A 12,569-nucleotide genomic window follows, 5' to 3' on the forward strand; every position below is an offset into this window, starting at 1 on the left:
TCTATAATCTGAACATGTGAGTTTCTGCTCACGTGGGAGAGGGTGGGGATAATGATGTGGTCAGACTGATGATGCCTGGGATTTGGCTGAGAAGCATCAGTATTTGCAGCCACTCCTTCTGTGTTGCTGCTTTCCCCAACCAGTCCAAATCTGGTGAGAACCAAAGGCAGCTTTGTATTTTTCTTTTGTGGTATGCGGGCCTCTCACTGCTGTGGCCTCTCCCTTTGCGGAGCACAGGCTCCGGACGCGCAGGCCCAGCGGCCATGGCTCACGGGCCCAGCTACTCCGCGACATGTGGGATCTTCCCGGACCGGGGCACGAACCCGTGTCCCCTGCATCGGCAGGAGGGCTCTCAACCACTGCGCCACCAGGGAAGCCCAGCTTTGTATTTTTTTGTTCTAGTATTTCCATGGGCGATTCAAGGCCCTTTGGCCCCTTGAGCATAATACTCTAGTTGTGAGAGGTAATTATACTGCTAACTTTGACCAATTTCCTGTAAGGAAAAGCAGGTGCCCTAGAAAGATGTAGTGACAGTTAACTCCTGATTATCATCTTAGGGTCTGAAATGTGCTTTGAAAGATACTAATTTCACTTTCACACCAACCCTAATTAGCCCCATTTTATAGATGAAGAAACAGCTTCAGAGAGGTTATGTGATTTGCCCAAGGTCATACAGTATGAAAAGCTGGGATTTGAACCCAGGTGTTTCAGATTCCAAATCATGTGCTCTGATAGGGGACTGGTCACCTGGGAAACAAAAAGATTTTGGTCATTTTTCCAGAAAAAGCAAAATAAACTATTTCAATTATTCTTACCTGGTAGTGCAAAGATTATTTTTCTTACACCATCAATATCCAAAGTTGCAAATGTCGTTGGCAGGCTAGAGGAAAAGTAGAGGTTGTTTGTTAGTGACTGCTAAGCAATCTGAGGAGTAAGTTAAATACTGCAGTTTTGCGGTACGCGGGCCTCTCACTGTTGTGGCCTCTCTCTTTGCGGAGCACAGGCTCCGGACGCGCAGGCTCAGTGGCCATGGCTCACGGGCCCAGCCCCTCCGCGGCATGTGGGATCCTCCCGGACCGGGGCACGAACCCGCATCCCCTGCATTGGCGGGCGGACTCTCAACCACTGCTCCACCAGGGAAGCCCTCCCCTAGCTTTTTTTTCTGTAGGTCCCCTTAATGCTAGACCGCCATCATCTTGACCCTTAAAGCTGGCCTTAGGTTTGGGAACCAGAGGGTAATAGTAATAGTTATATTGTTGGAATGATAATAATAATAGTAATAATAGAAGTTACTATTTTAAAAGCAACAGCTAATCATTATATCCATTATTTCATTTAATTCTTACAATAATCCCATGAGGTGACAATTGTCATCCCATTTTACAGATGAGGAAAATGAGACTCAGGTTAAGCAATTTGGCCAAAATCACTCAGATACTAAGATTTGAACCAAGGTTTTTCTAACTTTATGGCTCATAATTAGATAAGGCTCTCATAGGGTACACTGTGAAGTGTTACTACATGGACCTCATAACATCTATTTTTGGCTACTCTGAGGCTGTTTTTGCTTACTTCCTGATTCTTTGCTGTGTTTTAGAAAACTGAAATTAGACTGTCATATCCATTTATAGATAGGTTATTTGGCAATGACTGTTACTGTGTGATGAAAATAATTTCCAAGATACATTTTTGACAACAGCTATGCTCACTGCAGATGACCCATAAAACTGTGATTGGTAGATCCAGTTGATAATATTCCAAATGCTTTTTGAGTATCTCCGTGTCTAAAAGGAAAGAGGTTAATTGCATTCTGAATGCACTGTATGTGGCAAGAGCAAAGCTAAATTGTTCTTGAGCTTTTTATATTTCTTCTTCTTCTACTGTTAAGTATATTTCTTCTTATTCTACTATTAAGTAGCAATTACCTTTAAATTCTTCTTATCTTCAGACAAGTATAACATTCTGGCCAATTAAAGGAAGCCCATTTAAAGTTCTAAACCATTTTTTTAATAGCAAACTAACACACATAATAAGATTGAGGAGGGAATGCATAACACCTTTCTTCTACTGTATTTAAAGCCAATTTAAATCATCTTTTGAACCTTGCAGACAGCTACTGTGATTTCTCTGAAGGTACTCATTTTAAAAAGATTCCATTACAATAAAACATTTTGTTATGTGCACTGCTATCATGAGTGTTTTATTGCTAGACTGAAGTTTTTGTTTAGGATCTGGAAAGCCATTTCCTTGAAACTCAACACCTATTGTTCATTTTTCCTCTTGAGATCAGAATGTAACAGCTTTTATACAGTAACCGAAGTCACAGAATATTATGACTTTAAGGGAGGAGAATAAACAGTATGAACTGATGAACTCCTACAGCTGAAGTTAAGTGGTAAATAATAGACTAAAAATAAAATGAGTACCAAAATTATACATCATGGGTGCTGAGATTAATTTAAATAATAGATATTATACAAATATTTCTCCTCTAGAGGTGAGGGTAAGTAATGTCAGCTTCTTTCTCACTGCAAAGGAATAATCAATTCAATTTTTGAGATTAGTGAGAAGTACATTGACATGCTTTTGGGATGTCCTCTGTATTCTAATCAAATTAGTACTGCCCATGGGGACAGAGTAAAAAAAAAAGCCTGCGTACTCATAGCATAATAATATTTGGTTAAGACAAGATATTCTTAATAGGAATGATCCCAATCCAACACCTTCAATAGTAAAAGGGCCTTGTCAGTGGCAGCATATCAGAGCAACTACAGAAATACAATGCCAAGAATTCTAAATTCTATTACATTGTGGAGAAGGCTTTAGGGACAATCTTAACTTCATACTTAAATGTAAAGCCTGATCTCTGCCTTAGAACTGACACAAGGTATCCAATAAATCAGGGAGGTTAGGAGGGCTGGCTCTACTTTCTCTCAGGTTTCATACGAGCACCCATCAGAGTATGACCCTGAACTAAAGCATCATTACTGTTGTCCCTGACAGCATGGAGGTGTGCTGGAATGCTCACCCACACACTGAGGGCTTTCAACAGTGCTTTTTTTTTTTTTTTTTTTTGTGGTACGTGGGCCTCTCACTGTCGTGGCCTCTCCCGTTGCGGAGCACAGGCTCCGGACGCGCAGGCTCAGCGGCCATGGCTCACGGGCCCAGCCGCTCTGCGGCATGTGGGATCTTCCCGGACCGGGGCAGGAACCCGCGTCCCCTGCATCGGCAGGCGGACTCCCAACCACTGCGCCACCAGGGAAGCCCTCAACAGTGCTTTTATAATGTTTACATATCACAGGTTTATAGAGAAGCAGGGGTCTGAACAGGCAGGCTGTTGTTTAAAGACATGGCCACACATATTTTATCAACACCAATGCTTGAATTCTTTGAGGATTTACAATGGATTACAGAACCTCCATTAGCCCTTCCTGAGGGAGCTATTAGTTTTCAGGAGATATGCAAGATCTAGGTATGTGGTTACTTTTCTTTCCTCTTGGGAGGTAGTAAGAAGCAGTATGAAATACTACTCATGAAGTATTCTTACAAAAAAAAATTGAATCTGAATCTAATCAAACCTATAGATCTAACTTCCGATGTGCAGAATATACTGGAGAGAGAAAGGAACAAATTAAATGCCACCTCAAGGAAGCAATCAGCCAAATCCATTCACTAGGACAAAACTAGGACAAAAGATTCAGTTGCTTCAACCAGTCAGTGGCATGACAAAAAAGGGGGGCGGTGGTTGGTAAATGTTCCTGTTTAATAGAAACTTAACCAAATACAGTGAGTAGACCTGACTTGAATCCTAATTCAAACAAAACATATGTAAGAAAGCATACTTTTCCTTGACATTTCGGAGAATTTTCAAATACGATCAGGGTATTAGATGATACTGAGGTATTCTTATTTATTCTGTTAGCTGAGATAATACCATTGTGATTATGTAAGATAATACTGCTGTTGTTATTAATATTTGAGATGTATACTAAAATGACATGTCTAGAACTTGCTTTAAAACAATCCAGCCCTCTGTCCCCCCAAAAAGGTGAAGAAGGAGATTGATAAAACAATTACAGAAAAATGTTGATAGTTACTGAAGTTGGGTGATGGGTATACGGGGGTTTCATTGTACTCCCTGCTTTTGTGTACGTTTGAGAATTTTCATACTGAAAATGTTTTTTAAGTGAGTGAAAGAAGTAGAAAAAGAGAAGGAAGGAACTAGACATGGGAATTAAAGGGAGAAAAAGTTTGGAAAGTTGCTTTGCTTTGTTTAAACCAGACCCAGTGATTTATAAAGAAGATGAATTCCCATTTCAGATAGCATATACACTTGTTCAAAGAACTCTAATACTATAATATTTCTTTTATTAGAATAAATAATCCATAATAGAAAATGTAAAAAGAAAGCATTTAAAAACTTTGTTAGTCAAAGCAAGCCAAACCAACCCCATATATTAGATGATAAGATTATTTTCATACCCTGGTTTCATAAAAACCCTGCCAAAATGGATCTGGGCATGAAGATCAATGTCCAGCACCTGCTTGAGATAGTCCTGCAAATATGAAAAATAATCACTTTACTTTCGAACATTCTAATATCAGACTTTCAAACTTTAAATGAAAAAAATAAATCTATAAGATTGAAATGAAAAGAAACACCTTATTTTAGTGAAGTTGATTTAAGACAAATATTCCTTCATTCCTCATTCATTTATTCACTCAGTAAATATTTACTGAGCACCTGGTATATGCTGAGTATCAATCTATGTACAGGGAGATTCAACCGTGAGCAAAAGAAACAATGTCCCTTCCCTCATAAAAGCTACATTCTAATAGAAGTAGTTAGACAGTAAACCAAGTAACCACATTAACATATAAATCATTACTTGATAGGTTGTTGTCTCTCTTATAAGACAGAATTTTATGTCTGAGAAAGGATGTTAATAAATATGACTTAAGTAGCTGTGCCTGGGCAGGGAAGCCACATGGATGCATCACACACTATTCTAATAACTTAAAATGATGCACGTTCCTTGAGGAGACACTTGGACATTTGCCCACAGACGACCAAATCTAAATAAGTCAACTAAAAATGTAGGGAGGGAGCTCTAAAACAGAAAGTCAAGGGTGTTTAATTGCTCCAACTTTATATTCTGCTATTACCAACACAACCAACCTAAGGTTATGATCAACCCAGAGCCATCTGACAAAACATGATCTTTGGAAAGGAAAGGCAATACTACCTTGTAGTTGGTTTTGTAAACATAAAGAAAAAAATTGCAGTTTAAAAAGTTTCTCTTAAGTAATACAAACTCTTGGTCTATTACTGAGTTTCCTGCTCACTAATCCGAGAGTCTAGTAACCTACTAAAATTTTAAATATTTCAGAAGTTATGGGACACTTTATTTTTAAAAGCTGTTTCCTTCTATCTCCACAGCCTCAGCAAACATCATCTCACCGGAATTACTGAAATAGGTCTCTCTGCCAACACTCCTGCCCTCCTCCAATTTATTCCCGCCACAGTAGTGAGAGAGGCCTTCTGGAAACAAATCTGATCATATCAATATATAATACTTCAATAACTTCCTGGTTTCCAGAAACAAGTCTCAGCTCTTAAATATCACAGCTAAGATTCTTGTATTTTCTAGTCCCTTTTGCCAATCATTGCTCTTATCAGGCAGTCTTTTTCCCACCAGCCCCATTCCTCTTCCTTAATCTTTCTCTACATTCCAGCAGGATTATATTGCTGTTAGTTTTTACACTTTCTTGCCTCAAATCTTTGAAAATGTTCTTCCTTCCTTCCGTTTAGAATACTCTTTCTTTCTACCCTCCTCTCTCTCAATCTGTGAGATGATTCTCCTGCTTTTTTTTTTTTTTTTTGCAGTATGCGGGCCTCTCACTGCTGTGGCGTCTCCCGTTGCGGAGCACAGGCTCCGGACGCGCAGGCTCAGCGGCCATGGCTCACGGGCCCAGCTGCTCCGCGGCATGTGGGATCCTCCCGGACCGGGGCACGAACCCGTGTCCCCTGCATCGGCAGGCGGACTCTCAACCACTGCGCCACCAGGGAAGCCCTGTGAGATGATTCTCAATCTCAGTCATCTTCTCAGCCTCCCCTGAATTCCCAGGGCTGGATAATAGATTGATTATTGATTTATGTTTATTTTTAGGTTATATTATTAGATGTAATAATTTAGAATTTACTTGATGAACTGATCCATGTACATATATGAATAGGAAATGTCCCTCCACCTAATATCTAGTAATCCTTTTAATCTTAATTTTCTCTGATATCAAGAGAGTCATACCAGCTATCTTTCCTTGTAACATTTTTCTCATCTTTTACTTTCAATGAGCTGTGTTCTTATATTTAAGGTGGGTCTCTTATAAGCATCATACAGTTTGTTGTTTTTTAAAATCCAGAATGACAATTTTTAATTGGAGGACTCAGTCCATTTACATTTAATATAATTATTGCTATATTTGGGGTTTAAAACTATCGCCCTCCTATTCATTACCTATTTGTCACTTTTGTTTTTATTTCTTTTTCTTCTTTCATGTCTTCTTTCAATTCACCAAAATTTTTTTGTTATTTAATTTTTTCTCTTCTATTTGTTAGTTACACATTCTCTTATTATTTTAGTGGTTATTTTAGAGATTACAACATGCATTCTTAACTTACTACAATCTATCATAATTTGGTATTTTTATCACTTTCCAATGTAAGAACTTTAAAACATGTTAACTCCATCCATTCCTCTTTTCTTTTTGTGCTATCATGTATCATATATTATATATATATTATAAATATGTGTGTGTATATATATAACTATTATAAGTATACATTCTACATATACTATACAAACAATATATACTCTATATATTCAATATATAATATTTACATACATTTAAACCTCAAGATATTATTTCATATAATCAACAATTCATTTACATTTACCCACATATTAACCCTTTCCTTTGCTCTTTAGTCCTTTCTGCATTTTCATGCTTCCATAATCTTTCCGCCTGAAAAACTCCCTTTAGGATAGGTCTGTTCAGTTTTTATCTAGTTCAGTTCCACACTAGCTTTTACTTTCTTTCAGCATTTTACAAATGCCATTCCATTGTTCTCTTTCTCTGTTTTTTTTTAGAAGTTCTGTTTTGAACACATTGATTTTGTTTTTATTTTTTTAATATTTTATTTTATTTTGGCTGCGTCAGGTCTTCATTGTGGCATGTGGGCTTCTCTCTAGTTGTGGTGCGCAGGTTTTCTCTCTCTAGTTGTGGTAGGCGGGCTCCAGGGCGCATGGGGTATGTAGTTTGCAGCACGTGGGCTCTCTTGTTGAGGCGTGCAAGCTCAGTAGTTGTGGTGCGTGGGCTTAGTTAACCTGCGGCACGTGGGATCTCAGTTCCCTGACCAGAGATTGAACCTGTGTCACCTGCATTGGAAGGCAGATTCTTTACCAATGGACCACCAGGGAAGTCCCTCCATTGTTTTCTGAGTTCCATAATTTCTGTTTAAATCATTTCTCTTAGTTCTATTTTTGGTCCTTTGAAGGTAATGTGTCCTTCTGGTAAGATTTTTCTCTTTGTCCTTGGTTTTCAGTAGTTTTGCTATGACTACCTAGGTATGTTTTTTTTGTATTTATCCTGCTTGAGATTAGCAGAACTGCTTGAATATCTGGCTTTATGTCTTTTATTAGTTTTGGAAAACTCTCTGCCAGTATCTCTCTTTTTTTTTTTTTTGTGCTACGTGGGCCTCTCACTGTTGTGGCCCCTCCCATTGCAGAGCACAGGCTCCGGATGCGCAGGCTCAGTGACCATGGCTCATGGGCCTAGCTGCTCCGTGGCATGTGGGATCTTCCTGGACTGGGGCACGAACCCATATCCCCTGCATTGGCAGGCAGATTCTCAACCACTGCGCCACCAGGGAAGCCCAGTATCTCTTAAATATTGCTTTTGTTCACTCTCTCCTATCCTTTTGGGACTCCAATTACACATATATTACACCCTTCACCAAATGCCGTATGTCTTTCATGCTCTTTTCCATATTTTTTCCAAATTTTCGTTTGGTTTTTATAAATAGATTCTAATTTTCTAGTGAAATTCTTTACTTTGTCATTTCTTTTTCTTAAACACATTAATTACAGTTTTTAAAAGTCCATATGAGACAATATAAATGTCAGGACCATTTTTAGGGTTGTACTATCTTGTTTTCCCTTCTAAATTTTCAGTTATTTTGTGCTATTTCTGGTATTTCTGGTAAAGTCCAAACATTATATATGAAAAAATTCAGAGGTTTTGAATGATGATATATTCCTCCAGAAAGAATTTAATTTCTTCTGGCAGCTTAACTAAGATTACCTTGATATAATCAGAGACTGAGATAATTTGAGGCTCAATTGCAGTCTTTGTGAAGACTGTTTTTTTTCCAGTTTGTCCTTATTCTTAGATCACAGCACTTCAAGGGTTTAAACTGAAAGCCTGAGATATCTGCCAGGGTCCCTCCTCTATGGCAGGTCTTGATCTCTTAAGACTGTTGAAAATTCTGCTTATTTTCTTAGACTTTTAGGTATTCTGTTATGCTTAGATTCTTGGCCTCTTGACCATTACATCATCCCCTGTCCCTCCTGGCTTAGGAATTAGTAAATGCCTTTAGGAAATATATGGTGAAGAATTCCAGTTCAACTTCTCTGTGGTTCACTTTTCTCTGAGATCTTGGTGCCTTGAATCCCATCTGTCTTGGTTGTTCTCTTTGGACACCTTCTTTTTCTTATTCTTTAAAAAATTTACATAGCTTTTATCTACTTATTTTTAATAAATTTATTTATTTACTTTTGGCTGTGTTGGGTCCTTGTTGCTGTGCACAGGCTTTCTCTAGTTGCAGCGAGTGGGGGCTACTCTGTTGCGGTGGGCTTTTTTTTTTTTTTTGTGGTACGCAGGCCTCTCATTGCTGTGGCCTCTCCCATTGCGGAGCACAGGCTCCGGACGCGCAGGCTCAGCGGCCATGGCTCACGGGCCCAGCCGCTCCGCAGCATGTGTGATCTTCCCGGACTGGGGCACGAACCCGTGTCCCCTGCATTGGCAGGCAGATCAGTCAGATTATTAACCACTGTGCCACCATAGCTTTTATAGTTGTCCTTGGTGGGAGAGTTGGTCCAAATAAGCCACTCCATCATAGTAGAAGCTGAAATTTCCAGGCCTTTCTTATGTGTTCTTATAATACTATGTCCTCCTGACATCATACACTTAAGTAATACTGCAGTTGCCTGATAACAGATATGTATCCTTTATTGTACTATAAAGTTTGTGAGATCAGAAACCCTCTGTATATATATAATGAGTCCATGGTGATTAGCACATGACTTTTATTCATTCATTTGCTAGTTCAACAAATATGTTTGAGTGCCTACTATGTATGAGGAATTCTATTTGTGCTAGAGATTTAATAGTGAACAAGATACATATGGTCCCTGGCACAAGGATGTCCTGTTATAGTTTACTGGAGGAGGAGACAGCCTAAAATAAGTAAAACAACAAATAAAATAACTAAAAAGTGTGGTACATGCTATGAAGGAAAAAAGCAGGTTCAGGGATAGAGAATAACGGTGTGAGGTAGAGAATAAGGAAAGGCCATTTTAAAAGAGGTGGTGAGGATGAGAAGGACTCAGCCATGAGAAGTGTGGAGGGATGAGAATTCCAGGCAGAGGAAAGTATATACAAAACCTTGAAGAGCAGTCAAGAGTGTGTCTAGAACTGAAAAGGCAATGGAAGGTAGTGAATGAATAGGAAAGAGGCATAACGGGAGGTTGGAGAGACAGGCAGAGGCCATACATGCAGGGCCTTATGGGTAATGATACAGAATTTGGAAAGCATATATGCTCACTACATACTTGTTAAATGAATGAAAGTATTTTATTTTTCTTGAAAAAAATCATTTCTGTTGTAAAAATGCCCCTTTTCATTCTTTCTGAACATGAAGAAATGCTCCATGTTTCTTGTGATGGAAAGCTTGTGCCAGACATAGCAATAAAAGCTGAGACTCATCACTGTTCTTAAATTTTTGTCTACCTATAGAAGCAGGAAGGATCTCTGTCTGATGTTCTGAAAGCTAGATCCAGATAGGAAGAAGAAGCACAAATGAAGAAGACAGGTCTTTCCCTCAACTCAAGTAAGAACAAACAGTGTCAGATAAATTATGAAAGACTTTGAAATGGGCAAAAAAGATTATTGGATGTCCAAACAATCTTCTGGGTTATTTGTGCCTTTCATTGTCTTTGTGCTATTTTATAAAAATTAAGCTGTAGAATACTGACGGTGAACATGATTCATATCCAAAGAAATGCAAATTAATTCTGTCAGTGGCAGTGTAATTGATTATTCTCCTGTGGCTATAGAACAGTTCTGCATCCATTAGCAGACTGATTTCAGCATTTCTGATTACCTATAGGTGTCTCTGTTCTTTGAATTCTTAGAACCAGTTGCAACATCTTACTGGTTCCCTCATTAATTAATGAGTTAAATAAAATCACTGACACGTGTTCATTTTATAAAATAAAAAAAATGAGATTCATGATTTTATCTTTAAAAAACTATACCTTAACAATTCTGAAGGCTCCACTGAGATGCTGTATTGATTTATCTGACAAAACCAAGTAAACTCAGTTGCCAGAAAAGTGCATTTTACGGGTGGCTTAAACCTGCATACATCTTTCTTTGTTTTCTGGAGTGTATGCCAAGTAGTAATAAAACCTGAAATCTGCTAACTTTGGGTTTCTCTATTTTTGCCTCCTCTATTAATTTTGGTTCTATGCACGGCTAATAAGGTATTCATTCCCCTTTGTAGCATCAATGATTGAGAATTCAGTTTTATGGTCTGACCATTTGGTGATTCCTAAAAATGGGTGATTGAAATCTATTCTCTGTTAGGTAAGAGAAGATACAGAATCTCGTTTGTTAGTCTTTCTTGTTTATTTGTCTTACTGTCATTTTGAGCCTAAACCAATTAAGAATTTTGTGACCTCTAGGAAGGAAAATAGCTCTTTATTTGCAGACTAATTTTTTTTGTTTGTTTCTGTGTTTACTCTTAATCTGTGGCTGAAGTTGTAGAGCTGAAGCTGTATTTTGAAAAACAAAAATTTATTTATTTGGCTGCATCGGGTCTTAGTTGTGGTGCTCAGGATTTTTGTTGCGGTGAGTGGGCTCTTCATTGAGGTGCGTGGGCTTCTCTCTAGTTGTGGCATGCAGGCTCTAGAGAGTGCGGGCTCAGTAGTTGCAGCATGTGGGCTCTCTTGTTGTGGCACATGAGCTCTCTAGTTGCGGCGCACAGGCTTAGTTGCCCTGTGGCATATGGGATCTTAGTTCCCCGACCAGGGATCAAACCCACATCCCCTGCATTGGAAGGCGGATTCTTAACCACTGGACCACCAGGGAAGTCCCTGTATATTCTAAAAATAAAGCTGTATATTCTTTATGTGGTTGTGTGTCTATGTGTCTGTGATCCAGGAAGGCATTTATCTTGTTTTGTGAGTGTGAAATGTTTTCCTATTTCTGGAGGGTATTCATAAAGTATATGCCTGTGAGACCACCATGCAGAGTGGGCCTTCTTCGGAGTATGCTGCAGATTCAGGGTGTCCTCTACCCTGGCTCTCTCCATCTGAATTTGAATGTGATGGAGGTGTTGCAAGGGAAACACAGGAGCCTCTCATCCCCAAGTCTCTGGTTTAGCAGGACATGAAGAGAAGAGCCCTGATCTTAGGCCTACAATAAAGTTTGCTTTGCCAACTGGGAGAAAAAAACGAACATACCAAAACACTTCTAATGTCCCTTAAATTAAAGGTACTCTATTCTGATTGATTTAGAGAGATAAGTACTTACATAAATAGAATATTCCTAAAGTTCACAGATAATAAGAAAATTTATCTTATACTATTTTAAATATGCTGCACCAAAAAAATATTCTTCTTATCATTTTAAGAATCAAGTTCACATAGTTAAGGTAAATCTCTGGCAAATGAGACTGGCTTAATTATTTTGATTAATAAGCAAACCCAGCCATGTTCTTTCTCTTATGTATCAGTGTTAAGTAGGCAAATACTTTTATTTCGCTTGGGTTTGTTTTTTCCTAAAATTATATAGGTTACTTCATCAGAGTCTAATGCTATTCTCATATAATACTTAAGATTGTGAAAAATCTAAAATTTGGTTCAATGAAATAGAATCATTATTCTGACAAACTTTTAATTTCAATAGTAATTATGTTTGTAGAATGTCAGCTTGAAAATCATTTTCAAGATTTTGAAGTAATTTAAAATCTTGAACAGTTATTAAATTGGTTAATTAATGAATAATCATGAGATACCTTGATTTCTAAGTACAATAGGATACTTGATCACTGCTTACTAAGCATGACTTTTAGTTAATACATTATACTTTGCTTCTTATTTTAATATGCCATAGAGAGGATATATCTTTGGGTCGTGTTAATGAGTATGTTTTCATTTTTGCTACATTAAGAAGGTACAAAGGGGATGTGTATGGCTGTACAAAGTTGTATTCTGTGTGTTTAT

At 38.2% G+C, this 12,569-nt stretch overlaps 1 protein-coding gene across 12 annotated transcripts in view; it reads right to left on the reverse strand.

The window, feature by feature from the left end:
• GPHN (gephyrin) overlaps positions 1-12,569 on the reverse strand; it is a 640,157-nt gene that overhangs the window by 11,914 nt on the left and 615,674 nt on the right. For all 12 annotated transcript variants that reach the window (XM_059059572.2, XM_059059574.2, XM_059059562.2 and 9 more), the window contains 2 exons: positions 4,483-4,556; positions 816-880 (listed from right to left, as the gene is read on the reverse strand). In XM_059059572.2, coding sequence (XP_058915555.1) covers positions 816-880; positions 4,483-4,556 — 139 coding nt within the window. The remainder of the gene's footprint in view (positions 1-815; positions 881-4,482; positions 4,557-12,569) is intronic.

Source organism: Kogia breviceps, chromosome 3 (assembly GCF_026419965.1).
Source record: "Kogia breviceps isolate mKogBre1 chromosome 3, mKogBre1 haplotype 1, whole genome shotgun sequence".
In the NCBI taxonomy this organism is placed as follows: Eukaryota; Metazoa; Chordata; class Mammalia; order Artiodactyla; family Physeteridae; genus Kogia; species Kogia breviceps.